The following is a 22,207-nucleotide window of genomic DNA, read 5'->3' on the forward strand; positions in this document are numbered from 1 at the left end:
GCACCCTCACATACACACAATCTGGCTACATGTTTCTGTAAAAGAAAACTTTGATTCAACATAGTGTTGTAAACATTTCCCCAAAATATTATACCATATTCAATTCTACCTTGTATTACAGCAAAATACAAAGTATGTTTAGTATCCCTATCAGTTAAAATTCTTTAAAAAAATATGTTAAAATACAATTTAAATTTCATCACATAAATGTTATATAATATTGCATCGTTTAAAATTACACCTAAAAATTTAATCTCATTTTTTCTTCCCACTAACATACATTTATTTGTTACACATGTACCTGCCTGTTCAAGACTATTGGCACAGTGTACTTTACCCAGTCAAAATTAACCAGAATATTTTTAAACCTGAAATTAATAACTTTAGTCTTTTTGGTACTCACAGTAACCCATCACTGAAGATATTTCAAATCGCATGTCATTTGTATTCACTGATATGGCATAAAGTCACTGTAAGTCATAAAGTAATAAATATCAGACACTTTACAATTTTGAAAGACCAACAGTTTTGAAACTTATATTATTTTTGTTCCAAACAAATACAGCTACTGCACATCAATAAAAAGCTAAAATCTGTGATTTGGTAAAAGGTTATTTGCTGTAAACATTATTTAAATAATAAATATTATGAAGCAATATAATAAATAACATGTATATATTATGGTACATAGTTAAAAGATATTCTTAAATGCATTAGTTAAAACTTACTTTTTATTGCATTTTATTATACTATGAAGTAATTTAATAAAAAACATTTTGTAATTATTTCTACCTACATCAGTTTACATCTTACAAAAAGTATGGGAACAGTGATGATGAAAAAGAATTTGCTTAGTAGTAAATATAATTAGGTAATTGACAATAAAGTACTGACAAGTGAAGATGTCATTAAGATTCCATAAGATTTATACATGACAACTCTATAGTCGATCTTCTTGATGGAAATGATTTTAATAATGCAAACATTGATACATTGTCTCTACAAAGGCAATTATTTGCCCGCTAATCAACAACTGTGAAAATCTCAACACCACTCCCACACATTTTTAAAATAAAATTGGAGCTATATTTATGGTAATTAGAAATATGAATGTGTCTTCTAGACTGGTTATTGGAGAAGAAAATTGTGAAAGGTATGTTTGAAAAGTAATTATACCTGAAAATAATTACTGGAAAAAACAAAGGCCAAACAGTATTTATTCCAAGAATAACATTAATGACAACAGACAAAACATTTTTCTTTCATCAAACCACAATTTACAATACAACTTACATTTGTAATGAGGATAAATAAAGCACAAGGTCAAACCTTTGGAAAAACTGGTATCTATTTATGAAATCCAGTATTTAGCCATGGACAACTTATATGTAGCTTTTAGTAAAGCAATATTGCCTCAAGACAAAGATGGAAATAGGAAACTAAAACACACAAGGAAAAATAAACAATAATGAAAATAGTTACACACAAAACATTTTTTACCTAGAATTACTACTATGAATCATAAAACAGAATATGAAGTACATTAAACTTAATTTTATACCAATAAAATGCAGCAATTGCTGCTACAAGCCACTAGTAAATCTATTGTTTTTCACAATTTTATGTCGATCACATGTGCTTTATAAAAACAATATTTATGCACATAGATTTTCCATGTTGTTTACAAACAAAGAACGAGTGGCTAAGAGGGACTTCGTCTTGTGAAGTATTTGTACAGAGCATTGTGAAATTTTTGAATGTAAAATTATCTTTGAGGAGTTTGAGGTTTAGGCTTAAGTGTGTGCTCAATGTAGAAACATTCTGTATTCAAGATCTGTTCTAAGCTCTGGACCTTATTCAGAGTGAGAGTATTATCATCTAGAGTGGGTTTTTAAATGAAATGGCACTATTACAATGAGATTAAAAGACCTTAAGTTTTACCCTAAAAGAACACTTCTAACACTTTTCACATCTGTATTTATAGTTATGGAATTATGGGAGATGACTAATTTAAAATATATTACTAATACGTATCCAAACCATTTTTTAATATTTCTTGTAAGAAATAAATTGTTTGAATATTTACACAATGCATCATAAAAAGCTTAAACTTTTTTCAATAGCAATTAAAAATATTGTAATACTAAAGTGTGAATGCAAGCATATTAATCTTTTTTTTATGAGACTTCTTTCATAACTGTACAAAAGTGTTTGAAGTTTAACATTGTTCTATTGTGGCTAAAATTAAGATGGCTAACTCTACACCCATCTCTTAATGAGAACTTGGGACATTTGACAAGATCACTTCAAAGTTTATTTTATAGTACTTTTTCCATTGTACTTGGACAAATGGCACTCGGATCAATGAAACTATGACTTACTCAGACAAATGGCACTCGGACCAATGAAACTATGACTTACTCAGACAAATGGCACTCGGATCAACGAAACTATGACTTACTCAGACAAATGGCACTCGGACCAATGAAACTATGACTTACTCAGACAAATGAAACAGTTGAATGTTTGAGTATCCAACGATGTTATTATACAAATTAGATTTTCATTCCACTAATAATAATTGTATAGTAAAATAATAATAAAAAAAAACACAATCCATGCTCAGTACTTTGGGGTTAGAAAGCAGCTCATATACATTTCATATTTATTCACCTAAGTAGCCATGTAACGAATAATACAAATTAATTAGCAAACATTGCTTGTGAAGCTCACACAGCAAAATATAATAGAAGCCATATAAAGAGTAGAGCAATACCTCTAACTGTATAGCATGAATAATCCAAGATGTGATTAGAAATCCATGAAAAATACCTAGTTCAATTCAGATAATTTGCTTGCTCAGTGGATGAAAAAAAGGACAATTCCACGTATATTAAATCTTTCTTACAGATTTTATTTAGTGTGTTCTGAAATAAAAACAATTCCATAGCATATTATGATATTAAAAACAATTATTGATGGGAAAACAGGAAGAGAATTCTATTAATGAATTTTACTAACATTATATTAAGTGCACTAGATAAGGAAATCAGGATGTAAATGGGATTCTGAGTACCAGACGTTTGAGGTAATATGTGACCCTAAGTGACAGTGAGAACACTGACCCCATTTGATAGCATGTTTAGCTAATAGCAATTAAATCGATAGGGATTTGCACCCTGAATACCCTGCAGGGTTGAGTTCAAATCTGCTCAATGATACTTATTTTGCAAGAATAATTTTATGAAATTTGTTTATTGAGCTATATCATAATTTTTATTTGCCATTACTATTATTTTTAGGATATAGAACAATAAAAGAATCTAACTATATTATTACATATTAATAAAAACAATGATAAATTATATTTTAAGTAAAAATATATAAACTATACTCAAAAAATTCCTTAGTTTAATTTAATAGTGGATTTAATAAATAAATTTAAAAAATACAAAAAGAGATTAGGAAAAGGAGCTAACACGATGAAGTGAAATAACTTTGACAAAATGAAAAACGATGTTGAAATGGGATTTGCTGCTGAGACAATGTGTTTGCAAAGGTGAAGAGTTTTCCACCCATGGGGCCGGCATAAATAACAAATATTATACATTTCAAGATAATAATACGTACTACAATGTTGAATTCTTATGGTACTCATGAAGGGGCAAAACTAAAATTCTCAGATTTGTACTTATACAATGACAATCAAAGCGGAGCTTGGTAAACCCAAATCAAGAAATTCAAAAAGTTAACAAAGCACTGCAGGAAATTGAACAATCTATATTGAATATTCCAATGAAATTTCCATTAAATATGAAATGAGTGTGCAGTAAATGAAAAGTGTTTCGGTCAACAACACGTTAAGAGAGGAGAGTGGCCTGAGCCTATGCTTGTGAGTTACACAAATATTTGGGCAATTTGATTTACAAGCATGGATCTGATGATTACACTGTAATTCTGCATGTAATTACAAATATTCTTGATGAATATAATGAAACAGTAATAACAAAATTATCTTACTGAAAGGGCCCAGATTTAGGTGTTAGAAAGTAACTGTACTCAACATTGGGAAAGCTTTAAAAAAAGGGAAAAATCACTCGGTTGAGAGGAGCTTGTGTGTGTCTGTATGTATGGAAGCGGATGTGGAAATGGATGTACAAAAACTTCAAAGACAATATAAAGACATTGACTCTAGACTTAATCTATATTTACTATTGAAGACGCTAAATTTAAAAACAAGGTAATTGAGGAGCTCAATGCTAAATACAACTTTTTTATAACAAGGGAATCTAAAACACAACTAAATAAAAGAAAATAGTTTATTAATAGCAGAATTAGTCAAACTAAAACTATATATTAGTGATGAAAAATTAAAATTCACAAAGTCAGGTATATGACTTTTAGTCTCTTGAAAACATACCCTAAAACTACAAAATAGCACAATTTGAACAGCTCCAGAGTTAATCTGAATCATTAAAAACTTAATGATGGTAAAGATTGGTATTGTAAATGCTCTGGAAAATAATTTGAATTTATGTTCTAACATTGTTGGCAAATTGAATGGGATCCAGGACGATGTATTTCATTGTATTTTGATTTCTACTACACCCGCGTGACACCAAGAGCACCACAGCCCTCTGCCTAATTGAAAGATGCATGTGACTCGCCTCTGAACACGCGCTCTGTGATGTTGTAATGAGTGGTGACACAGACCTAGCATAGCAGTGTATGATAACTCACTGATATTATCGAATATGTTTGATTCGTAGAGGATCTACAGTGTCATATGTCCACCTGATTCGACATGGCTCTCTCTCTAATGATTCCGCAAAGTCACCACATACGTGACGCCATTGTGAAATTCGGAAAGAGACTCGCGTCGGATCTTGTGTGTCGTACCTTCGAACCATTGTAAGCCTCGTAATAATATGACAGTATTTATAAGACTGATTAACCCCCCCCCCGCCCCGCCCCACCGCCCTCTTCGCCTGATATTGATGTCTCAGTTGATCGAGTGTTTCTCAATGACAACGAAGAAGAGACTTTGCACATGCGAAGCGCGCGACGCTCCTTCACCTCCCTACTCGGACACTGATAACTAAAACATCTCAATTGTTATCGAGTGCATCTATATCGGCTCTAGACCTGAGTTACATAGAACATACATCAAAGCCATACATCTACCTCTTATCCTACCCAACATCTAGCCCTCTACCCGAAAGAGCGTTATAACCTACTCATCCCCAAAAGAATGCGACGTCACCGACACTATTATACCCCTACCTACAACCCCCCACCAACCAACCATCCCAGAGGCAGGACGCTGTCCACGAAGACTATCTGCCCACTCCCGCGTCCCCCCCGCGCATTGCTATCGTATCTGCCGGCCACTTATATCCCATCTACACCAATAAGCCTCCCGCAGGCAGCCATACTTCGCCCGCGCCACCCCCACGTCGGGAGTCTTACACTGCTTTTATTGTGGATTGGTTGTATTATTATAACTTAATATCCGGGATCAGGAGGACAATGGGTTTTGACTTAAAAGGATGTTTTGATTCTTTTGAGATTAATGTGTCTGATATAATCCAGAAACGTTCTATTGTGACCTACTTATCTTACATCTACAATACAAACAGAAGTTGAGGGTAAATATTCGCAAAGGGAATTGATTTTTTTTATTTTGAATGGAATAAGAGACTCAAAACAAATCAATCCAAGGTAATTTTTTATGAGCCCCATTGTGATTGCCAAAGGAAGGGCACCAGCATTGAAAACAAACAATTACAATATGAAATGAAGAAACATGCAGTGACACTTCTAACAACCAAGAGTGGTCATTGGTGAAAGGAATACATTGACCAAAATATTTTAAACAACCAGCATTCCAGGAAGAGTGTATGGCCCTATCGGGGGGGTGGGGTGGTTGATACTGCATATAGTATGATGTTTTGGAGGACACTCAGAAAAATTTTTGATAAGGAAATTAGATTGCCTATAAGCAATCTTTTGCTAACAACCTTACAAGAAAATAAGTACAGACAAATCTATTCTGGTTAAAACTAAAATGGTGGGAAAGATAGGAAAATTAAAACTTCTGTTGGAATGGAAGTGAACCTTTGTTCAGTTAGTAGGGTTCACTGTTATCTTCAGTTTGGTGGAGCTGAGCAATGGTAGAGTGAAATGCTTTGGGATTGGACAGATTAACACCACTTTGACTAATGATTGACTCTTGCTTCACTGAGTGGATGATAGCCCAGTGATCTTACTAGGAGGAAGTAATGATAGTCTGAATGGTGATTTCAAGATTATTTACTCTAATCTGAAACCAATTACGGCTTCTCAGCATGACTACGCTGGTTTTATCAACTGTGTTTACACAAAGATTTGACGAAGATTTCAGGATTGTTGATTATCAAGACTTAAGACTCGTTAATAAACGACATTTTTACTGGTTAAAAAATAGGCTTGAAGAATGTATTTCTGATTGACTTACGTGAGTTAAGGAGGTTTCACTTTTACTATCAAGGCCTCCATTTAAAACAAAAGGGGAAAATCTAAATTAGGCTTATTTAATATTAAATTGCTCTTTCCAAATGGCAGTCAATGTCACTTCAGGAAATTAAATAAGAGTATGAATATCAACTCCAAATCTGAAGATGGTAAAAACAAAACTATTGATCCTTTTATAGCCATCTAAAAATTGTATCAACCTTATGAAGAAGATATGGTTGATACCTTGTCCAGGAGTGAGTTGGAAGTCAACAGCCAAAGTGAAACCCAGTGATGTTATTGGTTCTGGGAAGAAAAAAAAAAATAAACAGTTCTGGTGCGGACATGTGGCAGGTGATTTGAGGACTTGAAAAGTAATGATTCCATTGCTTCGCCCAGTGCTCGATCTCGGGTGATTTCGATCATCATAGAAGGACGATGCTGGAGTGGCAGTTACGTTTCAAAACAGTTCGGCAAGCCTCAGAGGACGGATTGCATAATGAGTTTCTGGCGTGTCAGAGAAGTGATCCTCGAAGCTAGCAGTCAGTATACAGCATGATAACAAAGATCACTATTACAGTAAGCCTAAAAACGAAGGACTAAGGGGACCGGGCATTTTTGACCTGACACTGGAATTCAAGAAGAGGAAGTTCAGCACATTGGTATGCTCACCGATTAGGTTGTGTCTGGGATCATGTCCAGCTCGACCATTATGCCAAAAACATTAATTCTTTTTCATAGGACCACTGGTGCTGCTGTTTTGGTATCACTAAAGAACAAACCAGGAGCTCAAAGACCATTGCATCTTGGACTTTCTTATTCTGCATTTATCAGCAAAGCTGAGGGATGAAATCAGGAGGGGAGGTCTTGTGAACCAGCCAGACACAGTACTCAGTAGCACTTACATCATGACGAGCCAGCCTCACCAAGTCAACGTCCAGAGAAGCAGTCAAAGTTTTTTAGGGACAATGGACATATTCCCACCTCTAAATTAATGTATCTAAAAAATCTGATGACTCCTCACCAAGATAAAACTTTCATTTAATAAAAAAAATAGTCTTTTCATTAATGCACCAAAATATTCAAAAAAACTTTTTTTCTCGCAAACCATCATTAGAAATTGATTATATTCAAATCAAACCCTACATAATAATACTTTCCATATCCAACCCAACACCAAATAACAAAAAAACAATATTTCAAAAATTACCATATACACTTCCATCCATTACTCTTATTCTATACATCAATCATTTTACAAAACACTTTAAACCAACACCAAACACTAAATCCACAACCTTAACCAAAAATCAAATTTGTACTTACACTATCAATATCCATCATAAATTACAATACAAAATCATTCAAAACATAATAACAATAATTAAATACACTCACCCCATTCACCCATACCATCTCCATACAAAAATAACAAACAACTATATAAAACCCCCCCTCCCCCCCCCCCCCCCCTACCCTCTATAACCCACCTTCCCCTAAAAAAACCTACCTCTAAATCTCTCTAAAACTATAAATCCCACATATTATCCTTTTTCCCTTCCCACATTCTCCATATCTATAAGAGATCATAGTCACCTCGTGTCCCCCACCAATCCATCCATTGTCTACTAGACATAGAAGTACCTATCCCCACCCAAATTACCCCCCCCCCAAACCCAGATAGAAACTAAAACCTAACCAAAAAACGACACCCATATGAAGATATGTAAGTGATCTCTTGATCATCAATATATAACTCAGTTGTCTAAATCCCACCTCATGCACCATCCTCACCACCTGATATACCAAGACTATGCCCCCCGTTCTGTCAATGCACACATTACTTACCCCGTCTAAGTACTGTCAACCTATCCTAAACTACAATCCCCATCCTGAACCAAACCTCCCATTACATTCCCTACCCCACGTTTCCACAAAATCACCCAAGTACCACTCACCAATAAATTGTCCCTCCAGAACCCTTCACCCAATCTTCGCATTCCTCAACCTCACACCACTCAACACTACCATAGATCCAATCACTGTCCACAGTCCCACATACACTCCCCCAATCCTTAACCAAATCATCAAAACCCAAACTCAATCCCCCCATCACCAACCCCCACAACAAAATCCCATACCCCACACAACCCTCACAACATCCCCCCCCCCACAATAACACTACTCATATATACACACCACCACTCTCACAACTCACAGCTGTGTCATGAATAAACATGTCCCTACACATGTGTGTAACTGCACTAACCAAACTCAGAACATACTCACATACCCAATCACTGTTCATCCTCTTGTGCTATATCTACTTGTCAATCCTCCTACCAGTACAACATCACTGCACAACTACTATCCACATTACTCCCTAAATACTATCACATCTACGTCACATATCTATCCTCCTACCAACTCACACATGACACCACCACAATTACATCTACACCAACTCTCCCTCTACTCCAACCACAAACCAACACTCTACTGTCCCTAAATACGTAATCAATAATACCCATCAACCTCCTCGAAAACTAATCCTCATCACGTGTGCCCCAATACTACCACCACAACCAATACACATCGCTACTACTCAAACTATCTCCCTCTCTACACCACCCAGCTCACCAGAATCTCCCTGCCTCCCAGTATACCATCTATACTCTCAAGATGCCATCAGAAAATCTCTAACTATCCTCCCAGATAGACCTCGAGCAATCTACCTATATACTATTAGATGTATAATAGAGATATGTGTGTATGCACTGTCCCCACACCCCAATCACCACGCCCTAACGCTCATATGACTTCCAATACCCCCACCTGTCAACTCTGTCAGCCTCCACCACCCTACCACTACCACATACATATCACTTACACTCACCACGTACACACATGACAACCATATCATCCCCCTCACCTCCATTCTACCACTCCATACCCCCATGTAAAACCCCTTTCCCCTAGATCCCCTACCTTCCCTCAACTTTCCCCAAGTCATAAATATAGACACCGACACATCTACTCACAAAGTACCCCCCCCTCCACACCTCCCTAACCATTACTCACACCTCCCTCACCAATAACAACCCCGTGTCCCACCCTCTACCCACTACGCTCCTATACTCCTCAACTAAATAATCCAAACAAAACACACCCACCCACCACCACCCCCACCCCCCCCACCCCCCCCCCCCCACCCATCCCCTCCCCCCCCCCCCCCATCCTACACTATCACTATTGCCTCATACATATAAATACCCCCCTAACACTCCATCTCTACGCAACTCTCCTCTTGCTCACCAATCTCGCTCAGCAGTATCTCTTGACCATAGACCAGAAATCATTATTGATAACCATCTCTCTAGCACAACACAACAACATCCATCACCAATCACCCAACAAACTATCTATCAACAACCTACAAACAACAACACAATAATTCTTATTATAGAATCTCAAATATTCATCCTTTTATTCACCCTCACTACATACCTGTACATAGTATCATGCCTACTTGTCACACTGCAAACACCCTGCTCCAACCCATATATATCTCCCTCAACCCCCAAAGACCCCGTACACACATAAACTAGCTTATCCACCATCATCCACCACTAGTTACATTATCATCTAACGTCCAAACGTATTTCATAACGATCAATATTAAATTACACTGAGTATAAGACTACCCCCCCTTTACCCCACCCCCCCCACCAACCACCACCCCCTCCCGTGGAAACCCCCCCGCCCGCCTTACTAGTGATGTAACCAATCCACAAAAAATACTCCCAATCAAAACACAAATAAAATGCATATACGCTCACACCCAACAAACCCCCCAAGTTGTCATAACCCAATTCTAACAATGCCAACCCTCTATCTATGTACCCCCCATCTTTTTATCACATTCACCACACACGACAAACCGCCCTATCACAAAAGTTGACATAAAAAACATTCTCATATGTTCTCCTCTCATCCATTTTTTTTTTTTCTTGTTGTTAATAATCCATTGCATAGAAACTCCCCCCACCTGTGTCAACCCTACCCTTGACCATGTTACCCATACATTATCGCCTTGTCCACAACACTCCCTCCCTTACATACCAAACCAAAAAACCCTCTACCATTCTCACTTCACATACACACTGTGTACCTGTGATGAACGTGTTTCTGTAGTGTATGTGTACCCCCCGCCTGTATGTATGTTGTAGTTAATCTATCCTCCTGCCCCATCTCCCCACACACCCACAAACGACTATGATAAATCACTAAATATGAATGCACATTTAAACAGCAATTGACTGTAAAAGCTGGGCATATCATAGTGTACCAGGATACCAATAAACGCTCATAAATATACACTAAGTACACTTTAGCGACCCGACACTCTGCGAACTGCGCATTGAATTATCATGAGCTCAATCCAGACAACAGCACACTCGCCTCTCCGCCTAGCATGAGCACTCTCTGCATTGGCGTATCTGTAATAAGTTTAAAATGCTGAGTAGCTGTTGGTACTGGCTCTTCATTGTGCTAAGATGTCTCTACTGACCAACACCTATAAACTAAATACCTGTGTGTAAGCACCTGTGTGTATTAGATTGGTTATTGTGATGTGTAGAATGCCTCACTCAAGGCTACAATCTGTCTTGTATATGTAACCGAAGATGCGACATATCATGTTAGACGTAATGATCACTACATGAGTGTAAAAATACAATATATCCCCGTATGATTTAGCTACGCATGAACTTATTTGAAATTCAAGATATACTAAAGAAATAATATTACATTATGCGTGTCAACGAGCAGCTCTAATGGCTCCAATGCTTCCCATACCTGTGAGCGATCAAAACCATGACTTGTTTATACTCCATATGATCTAACTCTGTATTAATCTGGCCACCCTGTCTTACACTGAAAATGCAGAACAAGAGTGCTGTATAATATGATAGATTGTTCGGGACACAGATAAAGTCATAATGTATCTCGAATAACCATATCCTAGTCCATGACTAAATGAATCGGCTATCTGTATATAGTCTATCGATTTATAATAAATCTATTCCCCTTGTACTCTGAAGTGTGCACACACCCAAACTCCCTACCATCTGACGCCGTCTGCTATTTTCTCTATTTGTCTCCGAAACTGTTTTATCATTTTAACTCCTCGAGAGAACGTGAAGTGCGAAGCTTGTGTTAGAGAGCTGCTTGGAGAGATTATGACGAAATGTGTCTGTGTCAAGTAGCCTGTGCATGAACGCGCCATCCCTTCTCTAGACAGCACAGCGCTTATCGCTTCCAGCACTCCCTACCAATTGTGCTGCATAAGTGACAGCTGCCAAAGCTCTCATCTCCTAGAATAGGAGCCTCAAATGATATTGATATGTACAAATGTATGCATTTGAAGCTCATTTTGTAGACGAGTACTATCGTTAGTTCGCCGCGATCTATGACCAGAGTTATGATCTAGAGCAGACACCCCACAGAATACATTCTGTACATCTGCAATGTAAAGTAGACATAATGAAGAATACATAGCAAGTGTGCTGCATATGATAAATGAAACTTCGATAATGCTAATAGAACAACTACATAATAGATAAGAAGAATAGAAAATGTAGTGAGTGTAATTAGTGTCGCGCGCGCTGGAGAAATTGATGTAACCCATTTGTAAATAAGTGCTCCATACCCCTAGCACGCCATGCCGAATTATGCATGTGTCAATGATATGCTCTATTGCGTTAGGTTGAAGGCAGTACAACACCTAGATCAGATGCAAGTGTATTTGAAGATAGCTTGTGTCTTAATGTAGAATTCGCTATCACGCTAACCCCCCCCCCCCGATATCGTGTAGTAATAAAATACGACTCCAGCGCCTCGCCCTCTCACTCCACTCCTTTCTCGCCCTCCATATATCCCCACCGCGCTTCTCACACGCCCGCCCCTCCTCCCGTCGCCCCCCTGCGCGTCGCCGCAGGCGCCCCGTCCCCTGTTGCCTACCCAACAAGTTGATCAAAACTTTACAAAGTATTTCTTCTCATTCAGAAACAGGCCAATTCGTTATAATGTATTAATCTGGAGGATCGTGAATCGGCGCCCCAAAGCAACATTTTTCAAAACTCTAGGTATTCTTACTGTATGTATGGCTTGTACATAGTAGACACTGTGGTGGCATGTGTTAGGAAAGCTTAGGGATTAGACTTCTGATTGGGATCATCACATGGGCTTACTGACTAGAAATCGAAACCGTTGGCTCAAAGTACCAAAAGTAAAATTAGAATTAATTTAAGAGAAAAAAACCCATTAGTTGCCTGGAAAGTTAAGTTTTACAATAGTATCCCCGTAAAATATCAAAAAGCATTCCTATGTCAAATTGTTCAGATTAAAATTAAAAGAAATATCTTGTTGACAAAACATTATACTCATTTCAATGAGTTTTTTGAAAGCAGTGGCCGATCAGTGTTTGGGAATTATACTATAGATTATTGGTTAAATAGTAATTATACTTTTGTTTATATACATTACTGTTTTAGACAAATACCTTATGTATTTAGTTCTTAAAATCTAAGTTCATACTATTGACACCGTTTATTTTTGTTTTATTTATTATTGTAATGTTATGTGCAAATGGTAAAATAAAGATTGTTTTGAATTTGAATGACGATGAATACAAAAACTACAGCTACAACTTTACAACATATACAAACTGGTCAAGTTGGTAAGTTAGGAAGAGTATATGAAACACTTAAAAAAGGATCTTAACATTTTCCAGACTTCTACAACATAATACATATACTATTATATAAAAATCTAATTAATTGTGACTGTGTGTATTTGTTTTACTCAAATCACGTAAAACTACTGGACCAATTATATTGAAATTTTACATACACATTCTTAGGGTCCTTGGTTAATTTCATGACATACAGGCCTATATCTATTTGGAAAATTCATCCATGCTATTTCCTACTGGTATTGAAAACTCCCATTTTGTTTTATTGAGCAGATAGTAAACATGTTTTTACAAATCTGTGAAGCCATAACCAAGTCTGCTCAAGTTGGAACCCAGGACTCCCTGTACAACACTCAACCATATATAGGTTGCACCCCAGAGTAGTGAATCACACAGACTTGGAAAATGTGAATGCTACAAGAAACGAAGAACCAACTTCAACAACATCACAGCCTTCAAGGAAGAAAATAGTATTAACCAAGGTAAAATTGTAAAATCCAAAATAATATATATATGGATTAGATTAATTAAATTAATTAGATTGTAAAAATATAGTAAGCAATAAACAGCTTAATTTAGTCCACTTAAAGGCACAGTCTATAAGGAAACAAGTGGGAATACTTGAATTGATATTGGATGAGCTTGATTGAAATGTAATTTGTCTGAATGAGCACTGGCTTGATTCATGTGAAAAATGTCTTTATTTACCTGTAGGCTTTGTACTTGCTGATATATACATATACCACCAGTTGCCCGCGGCTTCGCATGCAATTTCCCGTTGAAAAACAGTACACTATATTCACGTATTCTTTTTATATCACATTTTAAACATTGCTGAGATAATTGATAGTCGTTCCTTCGTGAGCCTCTTGGGCGCATTATGAAGGTATGTACCATATTTCCTGCCTCTATCTTTCGTGGTTTTTGCTAGGTATTGATAAGTTATTCAGAACAATTAATGTATATGGATGAATCTCGATAAACTAATTAGGTTATAAAGAATCAAATTCGGTCTGTTAAAATTAATTTTCTGTCTAAGATATTTCCAGTATTATTGAGGAGTGTGCCTTCAAGAAAATGTATCAACGAAAACCAATTTCGATCATAAAGCGTCTTCTTTCGGCTCTTTTCATTTACCTTCGATCTAACCAAATTCGATTACCTTATGTGCAAATATTCAGGGATTTGTACAATGAGGTTGTTTTCATAATAGCGTTTAATAGTATTTTCATTGCATTTGATAGTTTATTGATCATTGGTGCAATATAAATTTAAAATCAGGCAATGACGTCTTTTATGCAACCTGCATTACACTATTGATCAAGCACTTTACAATAACAATTTCCTAAATTTTAAATGTAAACAAATGTTTCTGTCTCTTTGATGAACTTCAGCTGAAAGTATTAACAGCACTGTTAAGTATCAGTTCGCTTTGTATTACATGTTGTAGCGCAGTATGTTGGATCCAATATAAAACACTCCAACATCAACAACAATTTATAATAAAAAAATTAATTAAATAAACTATTTAAATTGGACCAAATTGTGAATCTAAACCATTCTCGAATTCCATTGAAACCACACACAAAATTTCATCAAAATCGGTACAGTTCGTTTAGGAGGAGTTCAGTCACATACACACGAACACAAGAAATATATATAAAGATAGTGTAGAGAAGACCCATTTAAATATGGGGTTTGCTCCACATTAGTTAAGGAAGATTTAGATTTGAAATATTAATGATTTCTGTTTTAGTTCTGTTAGTGGTTTTGAAGAAGTTACTGTTATTTTAATGAGTTATGGTACAATTTTAGTTAGTATATACCGAACTCCCCAATCTGATATAAAATTAGTTTATAACAAATTAGACCATTTCTTAGGATTTATTACTAGAAAGTTCATGCACCAATATGACTTGATCATTAATATTTTCAGGAGATTTTAATATTAATATACTTGAAAACTCACAAGAATCACAATAGTTTCTAAATATTTTGAGATCATATGATTTATATTGCTTGAACAAAAATCATACAAGAGGAAAATATTAAGGAAAGAGTTATTGTGTGTTATAATAAATATGTCCAATGGGATGATAATAATCAAAATAGGGAAAATCAATTAAAAGAATTGTATGAAAAAGGAAAAAAAGCTTTCAAATTTAAAATAAATGAGAAAAAAATTATTTGTTAGTAAATTTATGGAAATTATAAAAATAAATGCAAAGCAGCATGGAAGGTTATTAGGGAAGAATCTGGAAAAAATATTACAGATACTGAGTGTTCAATTGATTAAAATGATTTTAACAACTATTTTGTTAATTTAGCAGTATAAATTAATATAAATATACCCATCAATGAAATGGGACCAATGCTATATGCAAACAGCTACATGAATTTAAATAATATCATGCAAGGAAATTTGTTTGTTTGGCAAACTATAACAGAACGCATATAAAAAAATGTCGGTAATTTTAGCACATCTAATAGACAGGATTATTATGGGTTATTATAAAATAGAATAATCAAAGAAACCATTCACTTAAAAATCAAACCTTTAGTATTAATGTTTAATAAGGAGTTTTTCTAGGAAAATACAAATCTAAATTTGTACGAGTTTTTCCAGATGCACCTAAGGTAACAAAGGTAGGGAAAGGAACAAAGTTTGATCCATCAAGTTACAGACCTATATCACTAGTCCCTATAATAAGCAAGATTTTTGAAGCTTGTATAATTTCTTTGTAGATAATAAATTACTTTGTATTGAACAGCTTGGGTTCATAATAGATTTAAGTACAATTAAAACAATGGAAAGTGTAAATAATTTTATTTTTAATAGCTTTAAAGACAAAATAGTGACTTGTGCTACACTGATTGATTTAACCACAGCTTTTGATTGTATTTCACACAAAATTTTACAGAAAAAATGTCAATATAATGGCCTGAAAGACAAAGAACTCAGTTTAATGACTTCTTCATTGTGTAACCGAAAACAGATGGTTTATCAGAAAAATGACATTTCCAACTTTTAATGAATTAAATCAGGTGTTCCTCAAGGATGCGTCTTAGGCCCTTTTCTATTTTCAATAGCAATAAACGATTTCTCAAGTAGTATACCTAATAAATCAATATTATACGTAGATGATACTACCTTAGTGCAGTCAGGGAAAAATATTGAAAAACTGCACCTTGAAATAAATGTAACAATGATTAATGCAATGGACTGGTTTAAAACAAACAATTTACACATTGATAACAAAAACAAGAATCAATTATTTTCTCATTAAGTAAAGCATTTCAAGAGCAGTCTATTAAATGCCTTGGGATATACTTGGATAACACTCTGAAATGGGATGTACATATACAAAATCTTTGTAGAAATTATCTAGGATTGCCTATTTGTTAAGGAAACTTAAACTCAGTGTAAGTAATATGTTGATTAGTGCCTACTATGCCTTCTTTCATTCTCAAATTGTATACAATATTACATTATGGATAAACAGTGCCTATATTGAACAACCTTTTAAGTGGCAGAAATATGCACAGCGAATTATAAAAAGATTAGATTATCAGGAATCTGGCTCCTCTGATTTTAAACTGAAAATAATGACAACCCCAAGTTTGTATATATAGTTTAGCCTATTAGATGAAAAAGAAAATGTATTTAAATATAAAACTAGATTTGATATTCATAACTACCGTACAAGAAAAGACTATGCTTTACATTTATTTCCTGTTAGACTATCAAAAACAAATAAAAACACATTTTGCATGAAAAAAATACTATTTAAAAAACTACCACAATCAGCTCATACAGTCAGTCTTCTTAAATTTAAATAATGCTTTAGTAATTGGCTAGAAGTACAAGTTGTTTATAAGGTTGATAATTCCCTATTAACTGAAGATAGTCAATTACATACAATATTTGATAGATTTGATTTATTGCTTTTACTCTTTTTGGTGATTGTACTTATTTATTGTGTACTGTGTAGTTTTTCTTTTTTTAACTGTATATTGTTGATTTGTGTTGTTTGTTAATTCTTATTTGTTTATAATATTTAGTACTGTTATTATTCAGTATTTAATGTAGCTGTTTTAACCTGTGAATTATTACGTAGATGTTTTGTTATGTTTTACATATTTATATACTGTTAACTTAATTTTGTTAATTATTATAGTTGTGTATGATATTTTCTGTTATATGTTCAGACAATTCATTTATTAAATATGACTTTAACCACAGTATTAAATTGAGGAATGAACTAGAAGCATTTATGTAACAGCTATTAAATAGTAATTTAGGTATGACTAATAAATTTCTAGATTCTTGAAGCTATTTGGCAGACAATAAATAATGAAGGGTCCTCTAGAAAAATGCCCTCATACCATGTGTGTAAGGAAAATAAATAGTGAGAATGAGGTGATAGAATAAATTGATATGGTGGCCAGTAACTTCAATGAGTACTTTACAATAATCGCTGAGGAGACCTTGAAGAAAAACAATCAACAATCTAAAACTGTAACAACCATATTACCAGACCACACTGTCAATTCTTCCACCTACTAATCATCACAAAGTTCTCAGTACTATCCGCACTCTGAAATCTTCTCCTGCTGGAGTAGATAAAATTTCCACTATTCTTGTAAAATTTTGCAAGCTTGATCTATGCCACCCAATTGCTAATAAGTCAATGGCCCAGGATTCTTTTCCTTCAAAGTTAAAAGACTTATAAGGTGTGTCCTATGTTCAAGCAAGGAAGTAAACATGAACTCAATAATTTCAGACCCATCTCTTTAGTACCAAAATAATAGGGAAATTGTTTTATCCAGACTTCTAAATCATCTTAGCTCCAACAATCTCCTTCCTGAAAGAAAACATGATTTTCTTGCTGGAAAATCAACTATACGACTCTGATTGACTTGGTTGAGCACTTAATTGACAGCATTAAATCACCAGTATTCTTGTACACCTGAGCAAGGCCTTTGATTGCCTGGACCACAAATTACTCTTGACCAAGTTGAGGTCATAAAGGACACTGCCCTAAAATGGTTTTGCAGCTATTTATGTAATTGAAAACAAATAGTAGTAATTAAACAATCCTTAAATGGTCAAACGAAAACTGGAACATCGGCTACATTACCTATTAAAAGAGGAATGCCACAAGGCTCTGTGATGGGCCAGGAACTATTTGTTTTTTTACATCAGACATGCCTCATCACATTGATTACTACAGTTATCCTGTTATTTACGTTCACGATATGGTTCTTTTATCCAGCAACAAATGATAGAGTAACTCGAAATTAACACTTTTATTTCAGTCAGCTTGACTCAGCAATATTGCAAAAATAATAACCTAGTGTTCAATGAAGGTGACACAAAACAACTGACACTGGGACGACACAAGGATGCTGTTTGTGAAATTCAAGAACTTGAACGTATACATTCAACAAAACATCTGGAAATCACCTTAGATGAGAAATTTACCTAGAATAACCATGTTGATGAGTTAAGCCATCAACTCAACCCTACTATTTTTACTCTCAAAAGAGTGAAATTCATTAGTACTACTGAGACAACAATGATGGGGTACCATGCACTTTTTGAGTCACATATTAAGTTTAGTGTACTCCTATGGGGAACAGTTCTTGAAAAATCTGCAAAAAATCATGGTTCTACAGAAAAAAGCTCCAAGAATCATAGCTAGCTTACTGCCACTTGACAGTTGTAGCGACACAAGAATCTTAATATACTGACAGTGACATCCCTGTATATACTTGATGTCATTTTACTGCCTGCAATTTTGACTTCAAAAAATAAAGATTTTCATGGATGGCCAACACGACATGCAGATCTTCATTATTCCATTCCACAGAACTGCCCTGTTTGAAAAGAAACATTGATATGCAGGGGCAAAGCTCTTCAATCTACTTCCTGCAGAGCTGAAGACACATAATACTAAGGTGCTGAAGACAATGTTGTTAACATGTCTTGTGGAGAGATCACTTTACACAATGAACAAGTTCCCGGCTCACTGCTCAGCTTGAACGACTATCAAACATTGTTTGTGCTCATGTTTTTTTGTACTTAAAAATTTTGTAATTATTGAAATGTTTATTGACACCGATTCTGTATTCTGTGTTCAAGAATAAAGCCTTCTGATTTAACTTTAGGGTTCCTCCACACTAGGCTAAAATAGTTCAATTGTTACTGAAATTTGATGGAGCTATTCCTTAAAAAAAAAAATACAGAATATTGGAAAGAAATTCAGTTATTTCACTGGTTCTTTTAAAAAAGGTTTCACTCTCCGACTTCAGTCTCAAAAAACTACTCTGAAATTTACATCTAAAATGGATTAGGATGTAAGAATGTATTTCAGTGACAATACTTACCTCAGGAATGCCTGAATGCCATTAAAAAGAATGTACTCATGGTGTCCCTGTTTTTCAAATTGAAATTATGTGCGAAGCCAAGGGTAACTGAAAGTAAGATTTGTTTTTGGTATAATATGTTTGTGCACGTAATAAGTATAATACATCTTAGTCCAATAATAATTAAGGTTTTATGAGTTCTAATTTGCAACCAGCACCATAGAAATGTATCCAGTTTAGTTCATAAGAACAATTTAAATTTATATTGATTTAACATTTTTGTATTTGCCATCATATTAAAAAAAAGTAGTGTGAAATAAACTTTCGAGCTATTAAATTCTGTTTCTTTATGCAAGTATGTTCATATATCTAATAATGAACCTTAATTTACCTTAGCTGATGCATTCACTTACTGAAGTTTTGGCTTTTCCTTTAAATACAGGTATTTCCATACTGAATAAGAAAAAACTCTAAATTATTAAGTACTACATCAACAAATACAATACATGCCCAAATGATGGCTTTTCTATTTTCATAGTTGATGATTTAAGTTTTTTGTAACACTCAATGTCATCCTTATAATGATCCAGTACATAAGCCTTCATCTCGAGATCCTTCTTCAGTTTTTCAAACTCTTCTGGGGTGTTGAAAAGTTCTGTCTTTTTACTTTCTCTCATACTATGTGCAGCCAACAACTCGAACTCTAGTTCCCTGATTACTTCCCCTGTCTTCATTGCTATATCATTCTTATTTTCACTATCAAAAATTTCATTTATCAAGCTTGTAATGTTTTTTAACCGATCCGCACAGAACTTCTGCATCCGTACCCGATCTTCCTTGACATCATGCATTCTTTCATAAAGTAAGGACATTTCTGCTTCCTCCATCTTGTCTCTGAGTTGAATCACTTCATCTTCACCTTCCACCAATGTATCAGATTTGCTCCTGATCTTCTCATACTGGTAGCACATGTTAGCCAAGCCCGTCAACCTTCTCTTACTGAGAGTTTCTACATCTTCATTCATTACCTCTACAGTGAACTTTATCCTGTTATGGAACTGGTCAATTATATAGATCTCTCTATCCAGGGTTTCGATTATGCTCTTTTCCCTTGTGATATTGGCTAGAAGTTCCTTTATCTTCTCAAAGTTTCTGAAAAATCTGGTGTCTTTGATCCCAAATTTTTGAGGTACAAAGGCCATAATCTTTTTCGGGCATAGATCATGCGGTTTGTGATTTTGGGCATAAGTTTCATGATTAGCTTCAGTCCTCAATGCAAAGATTTCTTGGTTAATCTCGTTAATGGCTTTCATCAAGGTTGTTGCAGAGGTTATCAACCGACATTCACTTAAGATGAGGAACAGTACAAATGCACTCACCATAATGAATACATGGAGAATACATCAGGGGTACAGTTTAGCTGTTAATTTTTATGATCATCAGAGTTATTGTTCCTGCTACAATCCCCACTATAATGAGTAATCATTAACAGTTATGAGTTGTTAGCAGAATCGTAAAGTTCCACATGCATCATCTCATACTGAAGTTTATCTGTATGAACAGAACATAAAAGAACACAAATGATCTCAATAAAGTGAAGTTGGCACTTTTCAGTCGCAATTCTTGATGTAAATTGTGTCGTTTTTTTATCTGTGTAAAGTGCTTTTCAGATGAATCATAAACAACAAAAGGAAAAATATTTTTTTAAACTTACTTTACATTTTTCATTTAATTTTGTAGTAATTACTATATAAATTAGGAAAAATAACCTGTTTATGTTACTGTGAACTCTTACACAGCAAGGTGATAGTATTTTGTATGCTCCATATATCTCTCAAGTCCTGGGTATTATTACTGTTATACTTCTTACAGTCCACCAATCACTATAGAAAAAAACAATAAATTAATATTTTAATATAAAAACTAAAACAACCAAATTTATGTAATTAGTTAACACAAGAGACTAATTTAGAAGTAATGAAATAATGATTATTCAAATTATAGGAAGTTAGATAACATTGTTAGAACAATAAACACACATGTGCACACGCACACACACACAAACAAAGAAATGTAAATAAACTAGCATTTATTAGTAGCTTTGCACACAGTTAATAGCAATGTCTTAATCAAATACTTTCTTTAGAGACTTACTTAATGGTACATGAAAATACCACATGCCATTAATACCCATACTAATAAGGGGGTTGATAATACTCCAACAAAAACAAATCTATTCATAGGTCACATGATATGCACGGAATGGCCTCATGTAGTAAAAGCCTATATCTAAAACTAAAACACAATGTTCATGTAATAATTCAGGTCTAAAATTAAAATACTTTACTCTAAAAAAATTGTATAACGGTTTATTCATTAGAAATGGTTTTATTTTTTTACTATTACTTGTGATGTAATGCAATGGAGGCCTATGACATTTTTTAGATGATACAGAGTAAGTCATATATCAGGTACACAATTTTCAGTTTAATTAAAACATTTTTTACCTATAACACAGCAACAAATTTTTACATTCTGAATATACCTACTTATAAATTACAGACTTTTGTAAACTGAATTAAAATAGTAGAA

The 22,207-nt window shown here is 34.6% G+C and overlaps 1 protein-coding gene across 2 annotated transcripts; it reads right to left on the bottom strand.

The window, feature by feature from the left end:
* Window positions 1-1,196: 1,196 nt before the first annotated feature.
* On the bottom strand, window positions 1,197-21,284 carry LOC124354065. 2 transcript variants are annotated; one of them, XM_046804244.1, is made up of 3 exons: window positions 20,029-21,284; window positions 19,637-19,723; window positions 1,197-1,439 (listed from the first exon to the last, which is right to left on the bottom strand). In XM_046804244.1, the coding sequence occupies exon 1, from the start codon at window positions 20,995-20,997 to the stop codon at window positions 20,101-20,103; it is 897 nt and encodes a 298-aa protein (XP_046660200.1). In that variant the 5' UTR covers window positions 20,998-21,284; the 3' UTR covers window positions 1,197-1,439; window positions 19,637-19,723; window positions 20,029-20,100. The 2 variants fall into 2 exon arrangements, with proteins under 2 accessions (XP_046660200.1, XP_046660199.1); XM_046804243.1 differs by having other exon boundaries at window positions 19,637-21,283.
* Between the last annotated feature and the right edge of the window lie 923 nt (window positions 21,285-22,207).

The sequence above is a fragment of the Homalodisca vitripennis genome, chromosome 2 (assembly GCF_021130785.1).
Source record: "Homalodisca vitripennis isolate AUS2020 chromosome 2, UT_GWSS_2.1, whole genome shotgun sequence".
NCBI lineage: Eukaryota > Metazoa > Arthropoda > Insecta > Hemiptera > Cicadellidae > Homalodisca > Homalodisca vitripennis.

What these genes read in the sequence shown, in the direction of transcription:
- LOC124354065 (XM_046804244.1), bottom strand. Translation starts at nt 20,997, where the DNA reads ATGGTGAGTGCATTTGTACTGTTCCTCATCTTAAGTGAATGTCGGTTG.